At 43.2% G+C, this 19,356-nt stretch overlaps 1 protein-coding gene across 1 annotated transcript; it reads right to left on the reverse strand.

Moving 5' to 3' along the window:
* Positions 1-1,232: 1,232 nt before the first annotated feature.
* dpagt1 (dolichyl-phosphate (UDP-N-acetylglucosamine) N-acetylglucosaminephosphotransferase 1 (GlcNAc-1-P transferase)) lies at positions 1,233-19,356 on the reverse strand. The gene is given in 9 exon segments (NM_001139845.1): positions 1,233-2,014; positions 4,589-4,744; positions 4,913-5,000; positions 5,174-5,362; positions 9,238-9,322; positions 9,491-9,637; positions 9,991-10,204; positions 18,464-18,584; positions 18,723-19,356. Coding segments are annotated over 9 exon segments (1,221 nt in total). The 5' UTR covers positions 18,878-19,356; the 3' UTR covers positions 1,233-1,948.

Here is a 19,356-nt window from a genome sequence, read left to right on the forward strand (position 1 = left end):
GCCAGACGGAGGCCACTCCTCAGTAAAAGGCACATGACAGCCCACTTGGAGTTTGCCAAAAGGCACCTAAAGGACTCTTAGACCATGAGAAACGCAGAAGTGGCTTCAGGATATCTCCGAACGTCCTTGAGTGGCCCACCCAGAGCCCAGACTTGAACCCGATTGAACATCTCTGGAAAGACCTGAAAATAGTTGTGTAGCAACGCTCCCCATCCAACCTGACAGAGCTAGAGAATCTGAGAAACTCCCCAAATATAGGTGTGCCAAGCATGTAGCGTCATACCCAAGAAGACTTGAGGCTGTAATCGCTGCCAAAGGTGTCTCAACAAAGTATTGAGTAAAGCATCTGAATACTTATGTAAATGTGATTTTAATTATTATTTTTTTTTTTAATAAGTGTGCAAAAATGTATTGTTTTTTCTTTGTCATTATGGGGTATTGTGTGTAGATTGAGGGGGAAAAAAAGACATTTTAATCCATTTTAGAATAAGGCGTAACAACAACAACAAACGTAACAACGTAAAAATGTGGAAAAAGTCAAGGTGCCTGAACACTTTCCTAATGCACTGTATATTTACAGTTTATGACTGTGTGATATGGGGGTTGGAGACTTGTTATTTAGACATTACAAAGAAAAACTTTTATAAACAATAGCAACACTGCCATGTTGCGCTGAGCCTTGCTGTTGAAAACCACAGTGTATGACTTTTGGCTGTAGTAGATGCATCTCCACCGACTTCACTCCTTGACTTTCATCTGCAGTCGGTTGCTTCAGGCTTACCACTCAAACAAGGCCACGGACTTCTGCTCCATTGAATCGTGCGCATCTTTTTAGTGATGTCAGCATACTAGTCTATAAGCCGCAGGTAGCAAATTAGCAATAAAAACAATGTTTGTGGACCTTATTTTTGTGGATATATTTTGGCCGGACAAAAACCTCTAGCTTCGCCTCTTCCTCTCTGCTGTACTGTCTTCATTCATACTGCACTGTCTGAGTCAGCCCCAGTTCTGTCTTGGCCAATCATGTACTGTAAGGTGGTTCTGTACAACTAGAATATTGTCCTCAAAAAACAGGAACGTTTCAAACCTTCTGGTTAGAAATATCAGTAGGGACTGTATTCAGCATTATTTCAGTGTCTCACAATTATTAAATAACCATTTCAGAAAGGGAATGATTTGTTCTGAGCACTCCCTGGTTGGAGTATTCCATTGCAAGAGTAAAACATCACTCATCAAGTTTTTTACACTTGTATTTACATTCCTACAACCAGCAGAATTGTCCAGTGTCAAAAGAAATTAGCATTACGAAGGCAAAGCTTACAAATACATTATAAATTGAGAAAAGTTCACATTCCATGTCCTTCTTGTTCATAAAAATTCACCTCCTAATCGATAATACTAAGAAAGGTAACATCTTCATGTAGCCCTTGTAATCTCACCACTACTGCTCTGAGTTCCCTCCACCCTCAACTCCTCTAGGACTAAAGAAACGCTTTAAACCCCTCAGAGAATAACAAAAAAAGATCCTGCCAATCCCTTCATATGCAATCTGTCTGTCACAAAGAGTAGCCATCCTCAATATAGACTGGGTTTTGACCTGTACATGGACCTCTTGCCTTTCTTTTCACAACAGTATGATTGCCCTTGATTTAGTGCTTAATTGCTCATCCTGAAATAGTTAATTTAGCAGATCCTGAATTCTATCAATTGTGATGCCTTTAAGTGGCATGATTTTTCACCTGTTCTTTTTCCTTTGAAGAACTGAGGTCATCCTCAGCTGTCAGTCTTGTTGTAAACAGACCCATTTTAAAGCAGATAAGGATAGGTGAAGCAATAATCAAGGAATCAATAGTCAAAATCATCATCATGGATGAGACGTTGTTGGTCCAGCATAGTTGGACATCACTCTCTGTAGTCTCTCAGCTTTCTCTCTGTAGCTGTGGCGTCTCTAGACGTCGTAGAAGAGGCGAACCAGGTGATAGCGGATCCCGAAAGCCAACACACTCCCCAGTACCTGAGACGGAGACAAATATGAATTATGCGTTAAAGGTTATTCAAAGATATCTTAGAATTGCTCACAAAGGGGCTTCATATACACTACATTACCAAACTGTTGCCACAAAGTCGGAAGCAAAGAATCGTCTATAATGTCATTGTATGCTGTAGCGTTACGATTTCCCTTCTCTGTAACAAAGGGGCCTAGCCCGAACCATAAAAAACAGCCCCAGACCATTATTCCTCCTCCACCAAACTTTACAGTTGGCACTATGCATTGGGGCAGGTAGCGTTCTCCTGGCATCTGCCAAACCCAGATTAGTCCTTTGGACTGCCAGATGATGAAGCGTGATTCATCACTCCAGAGAATGCGTTTCCACTGCTCCAGAGTCCAATGGCGGCGAGCTTTACACCACTCCAGTCGATGGTTGGCATTGCGCATGGTGATCCAAGGCTTGTGTGCGGCTGCTCGGCCATGGAAACCCATTTCATGAAGCTCCCAATGAACAGTTCTTGTGCTGACGTTGCTTCCAGGGGCAGTTTGGAACTCGGTAGTGAGTGTTGCAACCTAGGACAGACAGTCCCGTTCTGTGAGCTTGTGTGGCCGACCACTTCCCGGCTGAGCCGTTGTTGCTCCTAGACGTTTCCACTTCACAATAACAGCACTTATAATTGACCGGGGCAGCTCTAGCAGGGAAGACATTTTACGAACTGACTTGTTGGAAAGGTGGCATCCTATGACGGTGCAACATTGAAAGTCACTGAGCTCTTCAGTAAGGCCATTTTACTGCCATCTATGGAGATTGCATGGCTGTGTCCTCTTTTATACAGCCTGTCAGCAAACAGGTGTGGCTGAAATAGCCGAATCCACTAATTTAAAGGGGTGTCCACATAATTTTGTATATACAATGTACCTTAACTTATTGATAATATTATAACAATATGGCAATTTTAGCAGACTAAGCGACTTACAGAACTGTCAACATTGACAGTGATACATATGTCACATACATAACATGTATGAATTACATAACATGTATGTGACAGCCGATGTGAGTAAGACCTTTAAACAGGTCAACATTCACAAGGCCGCAGGGCCATACGGATTACCAGGACGTGTACTGCGAGCATGCACTGACCAACTGGCAAGTGTCTTCACTGACATTTTCAACCTCTCCCTGTCCGAGTCTGTAATACCAACATGTTTTAAGCAGACCACCATAGTTTCTGTGCCCAAGAACACTAAAGGTAACCTGCCTAAATGACTTCTGACTTGTAGCACTCATGTCTGTAGCCATAAAGTGCTTTGAAAGGCTGGTCATGGCTCACAACACCATTATCCCAGAAACCCTAGACCCACTCCAATTTGCATACCGCCCCAACAGATCCACAGATCATGCAATCTCTATTGCACTCCACACTGCCCTTTCCCACAATGAACACCTATGTGAGAATGCTATTCATTGACTACAGCTCAGTGTTCAACACCATAGTGCCATCAAAGCTCATCAATAAGCTAAGGACCCTGGGACTAAACACCTCCCTCTGCAACTGGATCCTGGACTTCCTGACGGGCCGCCCCCATGTGCTAAGGGTAGGTAACAACACATCCGCCACACTGATCCGCAACACAGGGCCCCCTCAGGGTTGCGTGCTCAGTCCCCTCCTGTACTCCCTGTTCACTCATGACTGATCAAGACAAAGGAGATGATTGTGGACTACAGGAAAAAGAGGACTGAGCACACCCCCATTCTCATCGACGGGGCTGAAGTGGAGCAGGTTGAGAGCTTCGAGTTCCACCAACAAACTAACATGGTCCAAGCACACCAAAACAGTCGTGAAGAGGGCACGACAAAACCTATTCCCCCTCAGGAGACTGAAAAGATTTGTCATGGGTCCTCAGATCCTCTAAAGGTTTTACAGCTGCACCATTGAGAGCATCCTGACAGGTTGTATCACTGCCTGTTATGGCAACTGCTCGGCCTCCGACCGCAAGACACTACAAAGGGTAGTGCGTATGGCCCAGTACATCACTGGGGCCAAGCTTTCTGCCATCCAGGACCTCTATACCAGGTGGTGTCAGAGGAAGGCCCTAAAAATTGTCAAAGACTCCAGCCAACCTAGTCATAGACTGTTCTCTCTGCTACCGCACGGCAAGTGGTACCGGAGCTAGGTACAAGAGGCTTTTAAACAGCTTCTACCCCCAAGCCATAAGACTCCTGAACATCTAAACAAATGGCTACCCAGACTATTTGCATTGCCCCCCCTCTTTTACACCACTGCTACTCTCTGTTGTTATCATCTATGCATAGTCACTAATAACTCTACCTACATGTACATATTACCTCAACTAACCGGTGCCCCCACACATTGACTCTGTACCGGTACCCCCCCTGTATATAGTCTCACTATTGTTATTTCACTGCTACTCTTTAATTACTTGTTACTTTTATTTCTTATTCTTATTTTTTAAAACTGCATTGTTGGTTAGGGGCTAGTAAGTAAGCATTTCACTGTAAAGTCTACACCTGTATTCGGCGCATGTGACGAATACAATTTGATTTGACTCAGAAATTAGACCTGTTGTCAATACCTGTATGAGCAGCATGATGGTGGTGAGATCTCTCTCGTGTGTGGGTCCCAGTATCTTCAGCACCAGGTTTATTAAGGTCATGTTGTTGCACTCCACAAACTCATCATCGCCCTCCTGTCCACGCTTCACTTCCAGCACCCGCAGCATCTCTGCCACCTGATGGGTGAAAAATAGCACAAACAGCACATTATCCACTCAAGTCAAAGCTTTCTTTTATTCATATCAATCTACCTGACCCAAGTCAAACATTTGCACTGATTCCACTCTTTTGGACAACCAAATAAATGTCAAATTCATACCCCAACATGTGCACATATTGATTACCTGTAAAATAAGATTTCCCAATTTGGAGAGGTCCCTCCTTTTGAATTTAGACCAACTCATTCCTAGTTTTCCTGTGTCTGGGTTCAGTCTTCATGCATCAGGCAAATTTAGGAGGAAAAAAAACACAATGAGGATCACTTTTATAACAAGGGATTATAATCTGAAAAGAAAAGATCATGGAATTGTATCAAAAGTACTATACGATATGTATACTATATCAATGCTATCATAGGAGTAAGGGAGAAAAAGCTGTAGTGTTACCTGGGGAGGCGGTGCCTGGGACAGGGTACTACATGGAATAGCTGGGGTAGTGAGTAGACAAAGTTGACCACTTGAGGAATGAAGAAGAGCAGCATGGTTTTGCTGAAGTGCCCCAGGATTCCTACCACTGCAAAGGTCATCCCCGCAAAGTAGCAAAAGGTGTCTCCCACAAACACGGATGAAGGGTACCTGTAGTAAAGGCAACACATGTTGTGCATGTTGGCAATAATTTACAACATGCTTTATAACAGGAACACCATAAACAATAGCCGTGTCTGAATACCTATACTTGCATTTAAATAGTAGGCATTTTAGGTATGCAAAAAATTAACGTTTTATAGTAAAAATTTAAAAAATCGAGTTTGCTTAAATGCCAGGATATTATACTAATTTCGGTTTTTCACTTAGTAGAATTAACTGCACACTTTTGAGGAAGAGAATTGTCTTTTGACATCAGCTGATAATGAGATAAGAGAGGCACTGTACCCAAATGAACAAATGGCGGTAATGCGCAATTGCACATTAGATGACACACTCTTAGGATGGGTGAGCCTAGTACAGTGCCTTCAGAAAGTATTCACACCCCTAGACTTTTTCCACATTTTTTTGTGTTACAGCCTGAATGTAAAATGGATTAAATTGAGATTTTGTGTCAATGGCCTACACACAATACCCCATTATGTCAAAGTGGAAGTGTTTTTAGAAATGTTTACAAATTAATAAACAATTAAAAGCTGAAATATCTTGAGTCAATAAGTAGGCAATGTGTGTCAATCTAACAAAGAAATCCCCATCAAAATCTGTCAGTTTAAGATAGAGATATGCAGGTTTTTTTTGCATGGGCTGTGTCTCAATCCACCACATCTGCCCATGTTGGCCTTCCGCATCTGCAGTGGAAAGGGGCCGAGGTACAGCGGTGTTTGTCAGACCATTAGAGATACCGAAAATCGTTCTTCTCACGGGAACGTCTGTAGCGTCCGAACGGTTTGGCCTACAAAAAGAGGAGACTCTCGAACACCATGGTGTTCTCCGTTTTGCACTACTACCCCAACAAGTCTCAGTGGACTCGTCTGAAGGTAACTAATACAAATGAATGGAAATATGAAGGTAGTTTTGTGCCCCAAAAAATAAGGGGTTAAATATGTGTTATTTTGTGACTTTCTTTTTGCCATTTCTGAATGTGTTTCTATGGGCTATAGTAGTGTTTCTATGGGCTAATGCAAATAAAAGCCAAATTCAATATTTTATCAAAACATGATCTTAAAATATTTATTTTGATAATTTTGATACAATTCTACATCAAATAGCTAAATGAGCCAATCAACTATTTTACACCATTTGAAAGATAAACATCTCCTTAATCCAACCACATTGTCCGATTTCAAAGAGGCTTTACGGCAAAAGCATAAAGTTAGATTATGTTAGGAGAGTACATAGACAAAAAATTACACACAGCCATTTTCAATGCAAAAGAAAAGCAGAAAACCAGCTAAAATGATGCACTAACCTTTGACAATCTTCATCAGATGACACTCCTAGGACATTATGTTACACAATACATGCATTTTTTGTTCTATCGAGTTCATATTTATATCCAAAAACAGCATTTTACATCGGCGCGTGACGTTCAGAAAATGTATCTCCCCCAAAAATGCCGGTGAATTTACAAAAATACTCATTATAAACGTTGATAAAATATTAAACTGTTATTCAAAGAATTATAGATTAACATCTCCTAAATGCAACCGCATTGACAGATTTCAAAATAACTTTACTGGGAAAGCACACTTTGCAATAATCTGAGTACTGCGCTCAGAAAAATACACTAGGCAATACAGATAGCCGCCATTTTGGAGTCATCTAAATGCATAAATAACATTAGAAATATTCACTTACCTTTAATAATCTTCATCAGAAGGCACTTCCAGGAATCCCAGGTCCACAACAAATGTTGTTTTGTTTCATAATTTATGTCCAAATAACTCCATGTTGTTAGCGCGTTCAGTAAGCTACTCAAAATGTAGGACGCGCGAGGAAAGTGTCACGATGAAAAGTAAAAAAAAAAAAATCTATTTACGTTCGTTCGAACATGTCAAATGTTGTATAGCATCAATCTTTAGGGCCATTTTAACGTGAAACTTCAGTAACATTTCAACCGGACCATTCCTGTGTCTTGAAAAACGTTTTGGAACAGAGGTTCCTCCCTCATGAACGCGCGCCAATGAAGTGATGTCCTTCCCTGGGTGACCAACTTCCCAGCCTTCTCATTCGGTCTCTGTTCATCATAGACGCCTCAAACAACTTTCTAAAGACTGTTGACATCTAGTGGAAGCCTTAGGAAGTGCAAAATTAATGCTTAGTCACTGTGTGTTCCATTGGCAATGACTTGAAAATAGTACAGCCACAAGATTTTCATTTCCTGCTTGTATTTTTCTCAGGTTTTTGCCTGCCATATGAATTCTGTTATATTTACAGACACCATTCAAACAGTTTTAGAAACTTCAGAGTGTTTTCTATCCAAATCTACTAATAATATGCATATTCTAGTTTCTGGGCCAGAGTAGTAACCTGTTCAAATTGGGTACGTTTTTCATCCGGATGTGAAAATACTGCCCCCTAGCCCCAACAGGTTTTAACATGATTTTCAAATGACTCATCTCTGTACCCCACACATACAGCTAATTGTAAGGTTCCTCAGTCGAGCAGTGAATTTCAAACACAGATTCAACCACAAAGACCAGAGACGTTTTCCAATGCTTCGCAAAGGCCACCTATTGGTAGATGGGTAAAAATAAAAAAAGCAGACATTGAATATCCCTTTGAGCATGATGAAATGATTAATTACACTTTGGATGGTGTATCAATACACTCAGTCACTACAAAGATACAGGCGTCCTTCCTAACTCAGTTGCTGGAGAGGAAGGAAACCGCTCAGGGATTTCACCATGAGGCCAATGGTGACTTTAAAACAGTTACAGAGTTTAATGGCTGTGATAGGGGAAAACTGAGGATGGATCAACAACATTGTAGTTAAGGCACAGTACTAACCTAAATGACAGAGTGAAAAGAAGGAAGTCTGTACAGAATAAAAATATTCAAAAACATGCATTCTGTTTGCAATAAGGCACTAAAGTAAAACTGCAACAACAACAAAAATGTGTCAGAGAAATGAACTTTATGTCCTGAATACAAAGCATTATGTTTGGGGTCAAATCCTATAACACGGAGTACCACTCTTCATATTTTCAAGCATGGTGGTGGCTCCATCATGTTATGGGTATGCTTGACATCGGCAAGGACTAGGTAGTTTTTTAGGATAAAAAGAAAGGGAATAGAGCTAAGCAGAGGCAAAATCCCAGAGGAAAACCTGGTTGTCTGCTTTCCAACAGACACTGAGAGACAAATTCACCTTTCAGCAGGGCAATAACCTAAAACACGAGGCCAGATATACGCTGGAGTTTCTTACGAAGATGACATTGAATGTTCCTGAGTGGCCTAGTTAGTTTTGACTTAAATCGGCTTGAAAATCTATGGCAAAACTTGAAAATAGCTGTCTAGCAATGATCAACAGCCAACTTGGCAGCTTAAAGAATTTTTAAAAGAATAATGTGAAATATTGGACGATCCAGGTGTGCAAAGCTCTTAGAGACTTACCCAGAAAGGCTCACAACTGTAATCGCTGCCAAAGGTGATTCTAACATGTATTGACTCAGGGGTGTGAATACTTATGTAAATGAGATATCTGTATTTCATTTTCAATACATTTGCTAACATTTCTTAAAACATGTTTTCAATTTGTCATTATGGGGTATTGTGTGTAGATGGGCGAGATTTTTTTAATTTATTTAATCAAATTTGCATTCAGGCTGTAACACAAAATGTGGAATACGTCAGAGTATGGATACTTTCTGAAGGCATTGTATATTGATATTTGTTGCTTACTGCATTCATTTTTACTAAACAGTGCGTTCTAAATACTCTGCACTAATTGTACTACATACTATGTCATTTTAGTAAGCAGTAGGCAAGACAGATTTCAGACACGGCCAGTGTCTCCAACTCACCAGTTGTGGTAGAAAAGTGCTAAAGTTGTGAAGAAGAACGGGAGCATGAAGTAAAGGGAGAAAATGTGGTCGTCTCTGTAGTCTCCTGCAAAAGTCAAAAAGAATGTGCACAATTACATCCACATTTCTATATATTAGACCAGGAAAGGTTCCTTGATTTATTAATTTTTTTACATTTGGTAGGATGTGTAGACACATAATTGAAGCACTGAGAACAGGGGATATTGATGAAAGACAGAAAAACACCACTTACCACCAAGCTCAAGCAGGTTGAAGATGATGATGGAGCCAGAGATGAAGAGTGCCTGTCCTGACTCGATGCCGTTGATGCCTGCCAGGATGTTGATGGCATTAGTACAGAAAACTGCCAGCATGCCCATGTAGACATAGTAGAGAATACCTACAGAGAAGAGATAACATCAATCAGCATAAGATGTACAACAAAGCATGGAGGATGACTTACAATGTTAATGAAATTGATACAACACTGCCAGCGGGTAAAACTGGTTGAAATTACGTCATTACAACCAGATAACAAATAGATTTACTGTTTGTAAAGTAGTTGGAATTTATATAATTTCAAACATCTTTGCCTGAAGAAACACTATGGATATTTCTAATCCAGCTCTCCTGTGGCTGTGTGCAAACTAAGTGGACCTTCAAGAGAAATTTGCATTGTGCCCAAACAAAATATGTGATACAGATGACGTTATGTTTGCCTCTCCAGTCATTTTTACTGTGACATTCACTCACCCAGATCCAAGTGCATCCCCAGTAAGAGCCTGAAGGGCTTGGGCACCACAATGACAGTGTTGCCGAAGTTGGTGAAGTAGACCATGAGCAGCGGCAGGGAGGCTATGGTGGGCAGCAGGAGCTTGTGTCTCCAGCGCAGGTTCAACACGTCATCAGCGAAACCCAGGAAGATCATACAGCAGATGGCGAGTAGAGCACCGATTAGCTGGACAAACTGGTCAGGACAGAACAAGCAGGCAGAAATGTTGAGCAATGTCAGCCTGTCACGTTACGAATGTTATGTGCTACAGATCCTGAAACAGGCCAGAGATACTTTGTCTGGGATTTTTTTGTCTTGCAATCTCTGATTTTTGTGTATCGTGTTTTGTGTGGACTGCAGGAAGAGTACCTGTTGCTATCGATGGGTTAGCTGATAACGCCACAAAAAACAATTAGCACGCTTCAATGGGGCAGAAGTCCATGTGTTGTTGGGATTGTGGATGGTCAGATAGCTAGCAACAATGACAATAAGCTGCCATGTGGGTACCGTAGGTGGCTTGTTTTAGCTAGTTTTATCTTGTTCTTGATACCATCTCTTGTTTTAAGGTGTTTTGACTGATGTAACGTCTATGCTAATATGGCTAAAATTATCTAGCTAGCTAAACTGTCATCACTGCTAGCTAGCCAACTTCTACCGACTAGCAGCACTGCAGAAACTATTACATTACAACGTAACGACTTGATTAGTGTGGTGTTAGTGTTAGTTAGCCAGCTACATAGTTGTCTTTGCTGTCTCTGTATCTAAGATAATTGTGTAGTTTGAGTAATTATCGAGGTGAGCTAGCCAGCCGCGACGCGGCGCCAGACTTAGTCAACACACCTAGTCATCATTAACCCACTGCTAGCTAGCCAACCGTTACCGACTAGCAGCGCTGTAGATACTAATACTTTACAACGGAACGATTTGACTAGTGCAGTGTTAGCTAGCTAGCTACTTAGTTGTCTTTGTCATAGCTTGATAATTGTGTAGTCTAGTAATTACCGAGGTTAGCTAGCCAGCTATTGAGGTCAGCTAGCCAGCTATTTCCGTCCCCCGCGACGCCATTTTTCCTAACCCAGCCAACTATTACCGACGAGCAGCATTGTAGAAACTAAATACATTACAAGGAACGTCTTGATTAGTGTTATGTTAGCTAGCTAGCTACAAAGTTGCTTTGTATCATGACAAGGGGTAGTACTGAAACTATCGAGGTTACCTAGCCAGCTACACGTTCAAAGTCAACAACGCAGCCACTGCTAGCTAGCCTACTCCACCAGCCAGCAGTACTGTATCATTTTCGTCATTTTAGTCAATAAGATTTTTGCAACGTAAGCTTAACTTTCTGAACATTCGAGACGTGTAGTCCACTTGTCATTCCAATCTCCTTTGCATTAGCGTAGCCTCTTCTGTAGCTTGTCTACTATGTGTCTGTCTATCCCTGTTCTCTCCCCTCTGCACAGGCCATACAAACGCTCTACACCGCGTGGCCGCTGCCACTCTAACCTGGTGGTCCCAGCGCGCACGACCCACGTGGAGTTCCAGGTCTCCTGCAGCCTCTGGAACTGCCGGTCTGCGGCCAACAAGGCTGAGTTCATCTCAGCCTATGCTACCCTCCAGTCCCTAGACTTCCTGGCGCTGACGGAAACATGGATTACCACAGAGAACACTGCTACTCCTACTGCTCTCTCCTCGTCTGCCTACGTGTTCTCGCATACCCCTAGAGCATCGAGCCAGCGGGGTGGTGGCACTGGAATCCTCATCTCTCCCAAGTGGACATTCTCTCTTTCTCCCCTGACCCATCTGTCTATCTCCTCATTTGAATTCCATGCTGTCACAGTTACCAGCCCTTTCAAGCTTAACCTCTATGGGCTAGGTGGGACGCAAGCGTCCCACCCGTGGTGCACTCCATCAACAGCATTTCAAGAGCGGCAAATTTGAATCCAAATAAATGTCAAAATTCAAATTTTTCAAACATACAACTATTTTACACCCTTTGAAAGATAAACATCTCCTTAATCTAACCACGTTTTCCGATTTCAAAAAGGTTTTACGGCGAAAGCATAAATTTAGAGTATGTTAGGACAGTACATTTACAAGAGTTGTGTGTAATGTTGTGCCAATTCAAAGACAGGCGTCACCAAAACCATAAAATCAGCTAAAATTATGCACTAACCTTTTACAATCTCCAACAGATGACACTCCTAGGACATTATGTTAGACAATGCATGCATTTTTAGTTCTATCAAGTTCATATTTATATCCAAAAACAGCGTTTTACTGTGGCGTTGATGTTCAGGAAATCGTTTCCCTCCAATAACCGGCATTCAAGTCAGCACCACAAATTAAATAATTAAAATTAGAAAACATTGGTAAAATATTATATTGTCATTTAAAGAATTATAGATTTACATCTCTTGAACGCAATCAACTTGCCAGATTTAAAAATAACCTTACTGGGAAATCACACTTTGCAATAATCTGAGCACTGCGCCCAGAAAAATACGCGTTGCGATACAGACTAGCCGCCATGTTGGGGAGATCTAAAATCGAAAATACTATGTAAATAATCCATTACCTTTGATTCTCTTCATCAGATGTCACTTCCAGGTATCACAGGTCCATAACGAATGTAGTTTTGTTCAAAAAAGCTCATAATTTATGTCCAAAAATCTCCGTCTTGTTAGCACATGATCTAAGCCCGCCGGACTTCACTTCATGAACGAGGGGAAAAAATATATTTACGTTCGTTCAAACATGTCAAACGTTGTATAGCATAAATCATTAGGGCCTTTTTTAACCAGAACATGAATAAAATTCAAGGCGGACGAATGCAAAATCTTTTAAAACGTATTGGAACGAGGGTACCCAGCATGACCTTGCGCGCCAGGTGTCTAATGGGCCATCATCGTTCCATGGCTCTTGTTCGGTCAGATCTCCCTCCAGAAGACTCAAAACACTTTGTAAAGGCTGGTGACATCTAGTGGAAGCAATAGGAAGTGCCAAAATATTCCTCAGCCCCTGTGTTTTTCAATGGCATAGGTTTAAAGGTAATACAACACATCAGGTATCCACTTCCTGTCAGAATCTGTCTCAGGGTTTTGCCTGCCAAATGAGTTCTGTTATACTCACAGACACCATTCAAACAGTTTTAGAAACTTTAGGGTGTTTTCTATCCATATATAATAAGTATATGCATATTCTAGTTACTGGGTAGGATTAGTAACCAGATTAAATCGGGTACATTTTTTTATCCAGCCGTGCAAATACTGCCCCCTAGCCCTAACAGGTTAACATCCTTATCATTTATCGCCCTCCAGGTTCCCTTGGAGAGTTCATCAATGAGCTTGACGCCTTGATAAGTTCCTTTCCTGAGGATGGCTCACCTCTCACAGTTCTGGGTGACTTTAACCTCCCCACGTCTACCTTTGACTCATTCCTCTCTGCCTTCTTCATTCCACTCCTCTCCTCTTTTGACCTCACCCTCTCACCTTCCCCCCCTACTCACAAGGCAGGCAATACGCTTGACCTCATCTTTACTAGATGCTGTTCTTCCACTAATCTCATTGCAACTCCCCTCCAAGTCTCTGACCACTACCTTGTATCCTTTTCCCTCTCGCTCTCATCCAACACTTCTCACTCTGCCCCTACTCGGATGGTATTGCGCCGTCCCAACCTTCGCTCTCTCTCTCCCGCTACTCTCTCCTCTTCCATCCTATCATCTCTTCCCTCTGCTCAAACCTTCTCCAACCTATCTCCTGATTCTGCCTCCTCAACCCTCCTCTCCTCCCTCTCTGCATCCTTTGATTTCCTCTGTCCCCTATCCTCCAGGCCGGCTCGGTCCTCCCCTCCTGCTCCGTGGCTCGACGACTCACTGCAAGCTCACAGAACTGGGCTCCGGGCAGCCGAGCGGAAATGGAGGAAAACTCGCCTCCCTGCGGACCTGGCATCCTTTCACTCCCTCCTCTCTACATTTTCCTCTTCTGTCTCTGCTGCTAAAGCCACTTTCTACCACTCTAAACTCCAAGCATCTGCCTCTAACCCTAGGAAGCTCTTTGCTACCTTCTCCTCCCTCCTGAATCCTCCTCCCCCTCCCCCCCCCCCCCCCCTCTCTCTCTGCGGATGACTTCGTCAACCATTTTGAAAAGAAGGTTGACGACATACGATCCTCGTTTGCTAAGTCAAACGACACCGCTGGTCCTGCTCACACTGCCCTACCCTGTGCTTTGACCTCTTTCTCCCCTCTCTCTCCAGATGAAATCTCGCGTCTTGTGACGGCCGGCCGCCCAACAACCTGCCCACTTGACCCTATCCCCTCCTCTCTTCTCCAGACCATTTCCGGAGACCTTCTCCCCTACCTCACCTCGCTCGTCAACTCATCCTTGACCGCTGGCTATGTCCCTTCCGTCTTCAAGAGAGCGAGAGTTGCACCCCTTCTGAAAAAACCTACACTCGATCCCTCCGATGTCAACAACTACAGACCAGTATCCCTTCTTTCCTTTCTCTCCAAAACTCTTGAACGTGCCGTCCTTGGCCAGCTCTCTTGCTATCTCTCTCAGAATGACCTTCTTGATCCTAATCAGTCAGGTTTCAAGACTGGGCATTCAACTGAGACTGCTCTTCTCTGTGTCACGGAGGCTCTCCGCACTGCTAAAGCTAACTCTCTCTCCTCTGCTCTCATCCTCCTAGACCCATCTGCTGCCTTTGATACTGTGAACCATCAGATCCTCCTCTCCACCCTCTCCGACCTGGGCATCTCCGGCGCGGCCCACGCTTGGAAAGCGTCCTACCTGACAGGTCGCTCCTACCAGGTGGCGTGGCGAGAATCTGTCTCCGCACCACGTGCTCTCACCACTGGTGTCCCCAAGGGCTCTGTTCTAGGCCCTCTCCTATTCTCGCTACACACCAAGTCACTTGGCTCTGTCATATCCTCACATGGTCTCTCATATCATTGCTATGCAGATGACACACAATTAATCTTCTCCTTTCCCCCTTCTGACAACCAGGTGGCGAATCGCATCTCTGCATGTCTGGCAGACATATCAGTGTGGATGACGGATCACCACCTCAAGCTGAACCTCGGCAAGACGGAGCTGCTCTTCCTCCCGGGGAAGGACTGCCCGTTCCATGATCTCGCCATCACGGTTGACAACTCCCTTGTGTCCTCCTCCCAGAGTGCTAAGAGCCTCGGCGTGACCCTGGACAACACCCTGTCGTTCTCCACTAACATCAAGGCGGTGACCCGATCCTCTAGGTTCATGCTCTACAACATTCGCAGAGTACGACCCTGCCTCACACAGGAAGTGGCGCAGGTCCTAATCCAGGCACTTGTCATCTCCCGTCTGGATTACTGCAGCTCGTTGTTGGCTGGGCTTCCTGCTTGTGCCATTAAACCCCTACAACTCATCCAGAACGCCGCAGCCCGTCTGGTGTTCAACCTTCCCAAGTTCTCTCACGTCACCCCGCTCCTCCGCTCTCTCCACTGGCTTCCAGTCGAAGCTCACATCCGCTACAAGGCCATGGTGCTTGCCTATGGAGCTGTGAGGGGAACGGCACCTCCGTACCTTCAGGCTCTGATCAGGCCCTACACCCAAACAAGGGCACTGCGTTCATCCACCTCTGGCCTGCTCGCCTCCCTACCTCTGAGGAAGCACAGTTCCCGCTCAGCCCAGTCAAAACTGTTCGCTGCTCTGGCACCCCAATGGTGGAACAAGCTCCCTCACGACGCCAGGACAGCGGAGTCAATCACCAACTTCCGGAGACACCTGAAACCCCACCTCTTTAAGGAATACCTGGGATAGGATAAAGTAATCCTTCTAACCCCCCCTTAAAAGATTTAGATGCACTATTGTAAAGTGGTTGTTCCACTGGATATTATAAGGTGAATGCACCAATTTGTAAGTCGCTCTGGATAAGAGCGTCTGCTAAATGACTTAAATGTAAATGTAAACAACAACTGCTGATGTATGAGCGAAAACAAGTGTTCATCGTGCACATTTATTTATTATTGGAGATAAAATAGTTTACATGTTGTCAACAATCTATGCCAACCCCCTCTGTTTTGCACCATAGTACACTTGTCACTTCTCTTTCGTAACGGGTTGCCAAATTACTTCATATCAAAGATGTTTAAAGTCACACCACAACCTTACTGTACCCACATGACCTGTCACTATAAAAGGCAGTGTGGCGTGACATACTGTCTTTTTTTTTTACACTATATATACAAAAGTATGTGGACACCCCTTCAAATTGGTGGATTCAACTATTTCAGCCACACCCGTTGCTGAAAGATGTATCAAATCGAGCACACAGCCATGCAATCTCCATAGACAAACACTGGCAGTAGAATGGCCTTACTGAAGAGTGACTTTTAACAAGGCACCGTCATAGGATGCCGCCTTTCCAACAAGACAGTTCGTCAAATTTCTGCCCTGCTAGGGTTGTCCTGGTCAACTGTAAGTGTTGTTATTGTGAAGTGGATATGTCTAGGAGCAACAACGGCTCAGCCGCTAAGTGGTAGGCTACACAAGCTCACAGAATGGGACCACCGAGTGCTGAAGCGTGTAAAAATCACCTGTCCTCGGTTGCAACACTCACTACTGAGCCATTGGATTCAGGAGCAGTGGAAATGCGTTTTTTTGGAGTGACGAATCACGCTTCACCATCTGCCAGTCCGATGGACGAATCTGGGTTTGGCGGATGCCAGGAGAACGCTACCTGCCCTAGTCATTATGGGGTATTGTGTGTAGATTGATGAGGGAAAAAAAACGATTTAATCTATTTTAGAATAAGGCTGTAACGTAACAAAATGTTGAAAAAGTTAACGGGTCTGAATACTTTCCGAGTGCACTGTATATACTCTATTCTAGTCATGCCTCATCCTATATAACTAATGCTGTACACACCTTTTCTATTCATATACTGTCCATGTCTATACACACCATCATATACATTTATATTCCAGACTGTCATTGCTCGTTCTGATAATTCTAAATTCCTTTCTTTTTATGTTTTGTATTTCTGTGTATTGTTAGGTATTACTGCACCGTTGGAGCTAGAAACATAAGCATTTCGCTGCACCTGGGATAACATCTGCAAAATATGTGTACGTGACCAATAACATTTAATTTGGGAGCTAGATGTTGTCCTACGATCACTTATAAGATCACCATTTCAGCCACGGTTTTCACTTGAGCTATGTGAGCTCTCAGTCAAGAATGCCTTTCTATTGGCTATTGTTTCAGCCAAGCGTGTTAGAGAATTACATGCGCTTTATTCCCATCCTTCATGCCTCACATTAGCAGAAGATGGATCTAAGGCAGTGCTTCGGCCAAATCCAGCATTCTTACCTAAGGTGCTTTCATGACTAAACAGCCCTTAATCATAGCGACATTTCACCCGCCTCCCCACAGGAGAGTCGTGAGTTGCATACACTTTGTCCGGTTAGGGCATTGAGTGCCTATCTTGCAGCAAAATATAACTGTTCATCAAACAGAACAGCTTTTTGTGTGTTATGAGGAGAACACCAAAGGGCACGCTGTCTCAAAGCAGAGATTGGCACATTGGGTTACGCTGCAGCAGGAAGACCAACTACAGAGGCGCGGTAGCACACCAGGGGTATGGCCACTTCATGGGCCCTGTTGAGAAGGGCCTCCCTGGACTCTATCTGTGCTGCTGCAAGTTGGGCAACACCAATGACTTTCATGAGGTACTACAGAATCAATGTTATGCCCACACCATCAGTGGGGTCTGTAGTTCTGGACACGGCACGCTCTCTCAACACAGATAAGTGAGCATACCGTGAACCTTGAACCTCATGTTCTAAGTTCTAACTTTCAGCTTGCTTATACAGTTGTATACCACTGTTGTAATTCTGTGGTACCCTGTTGGGTAATTATATTATATTGTATGCAACTCACGACAGGAGAGTCGTGAGTTGCATACACTTTGTCCTGTTAGGGCATTGAGTGCCTATCTTGCTGCAAAAATAACTGTTCATCAAACAGAACAGCTTTTTGTGTGTTATGAGGAGAACACCAAAGGGCACGCTGTCTCAAAGCAGAGATTGGCACATTGGATTACGCTGCAGCAGGAAGACCAACTACAGAGGCGCGGTAGCACACCAGGGGTATGGCCACTTGGAAAGAAAACGTTGGGTTATGGATGTAACCTTGATTAGAGTAATGGGTCGCCAAGCTTTCATGTCATTCCTCCGCCTCTGGGGTTCAAGTGAAGTAATAGACAGTATGTCACGCCACACCGCTTTTATAGTGACAGATCACGTGGGTACAGTAAGGGTGTGGCATAACTTTAAACATCTTTGATATTAAGCTTCTCAATCACATCGCTAAACAACCAAACCGTCTATTGCAACAGCTAATGGGGATACAAATAAACAAATAAATAGAGAATAATAGGTACAGTATTGTTAACTCCCCCAGTTCCCTCACCCACCTCATTGTGTGGGAAGCCAGTGCACTGCTCTTCTACAAAGCAGCTGAGGAAAGGCACTGGGATGAAGCAGAACATGATAATGAGGAACACGGTCCCACTGATGACGCCCTGAGACTCTGGCCTGCAAAGAGGAGAAATTAAAATAAGTCAGGACAAAACCACAACAAACAACAACAAAAAAACGAGCCAATGTAAAATAGATTAAAATAGTCTATTGGATAGTAGATCATTGGTAAACAATTTATATTGATAAACGTACACTTCCTTCTTGTTAGTTTTGTTCAGATCCATCCCATAGAGCCTGGCTGAGATGAAGTGGTCTTTGAAGGCTGGAATTAGCTTTAATGTGGCCAATGACCCAAGTGCAGACATACACCCGTTGATAACAAGGGGTAGGACAGGAATTGGCGACATGTTTTCTGGATATTCTTAAGACTTGCCTGGATGAGGTTATATCTGATACCTATCCAACTACCTGTGTTAGATAGCTAGAGATATATGATAGTTAACTTGCTAACTAGCTGAAGCCGAACCTCAAACTTTGAGCAAGCTAGCTTACACTGTCAACAACCCCACATAGTGTATCTTCATATTGAGCGAATGAACTTTAACAATAGTAGCTAGAAACTAAAGTTATGTTTATCTGGCAAGCTAGTTAACAAGCAAGCTAAATGATCTGACAAGTAGCTAGCTGGTACAGACTCTCTCTTTGCATCATCAGCATTTGCAGAATCGTCTACCGAAGCATGTGTCTAATAATTTTTCAAATAATAGAAATCGCGAAATGACATGCATATTATCTGAAAAATACAGCTTGCTAAAACGACACTCCCTATATTCTCAGTTCTTGTTCTTTCCTAGTTTATAGCGCAGTAGTTCCAAATTGAACGGTG

Source organism: Salmo salar, chromosome 04 (genome assembly GCF_965601325.2).
Source record: "Salmo salar chromosome 04, fSalSal1, whole genome shotgun sequence".
NCBI lineage: Eukaryota > Metazoa > Chordata > Actinopteri > Salmoniformes > Salmonidae > Salmo > Salmo salar.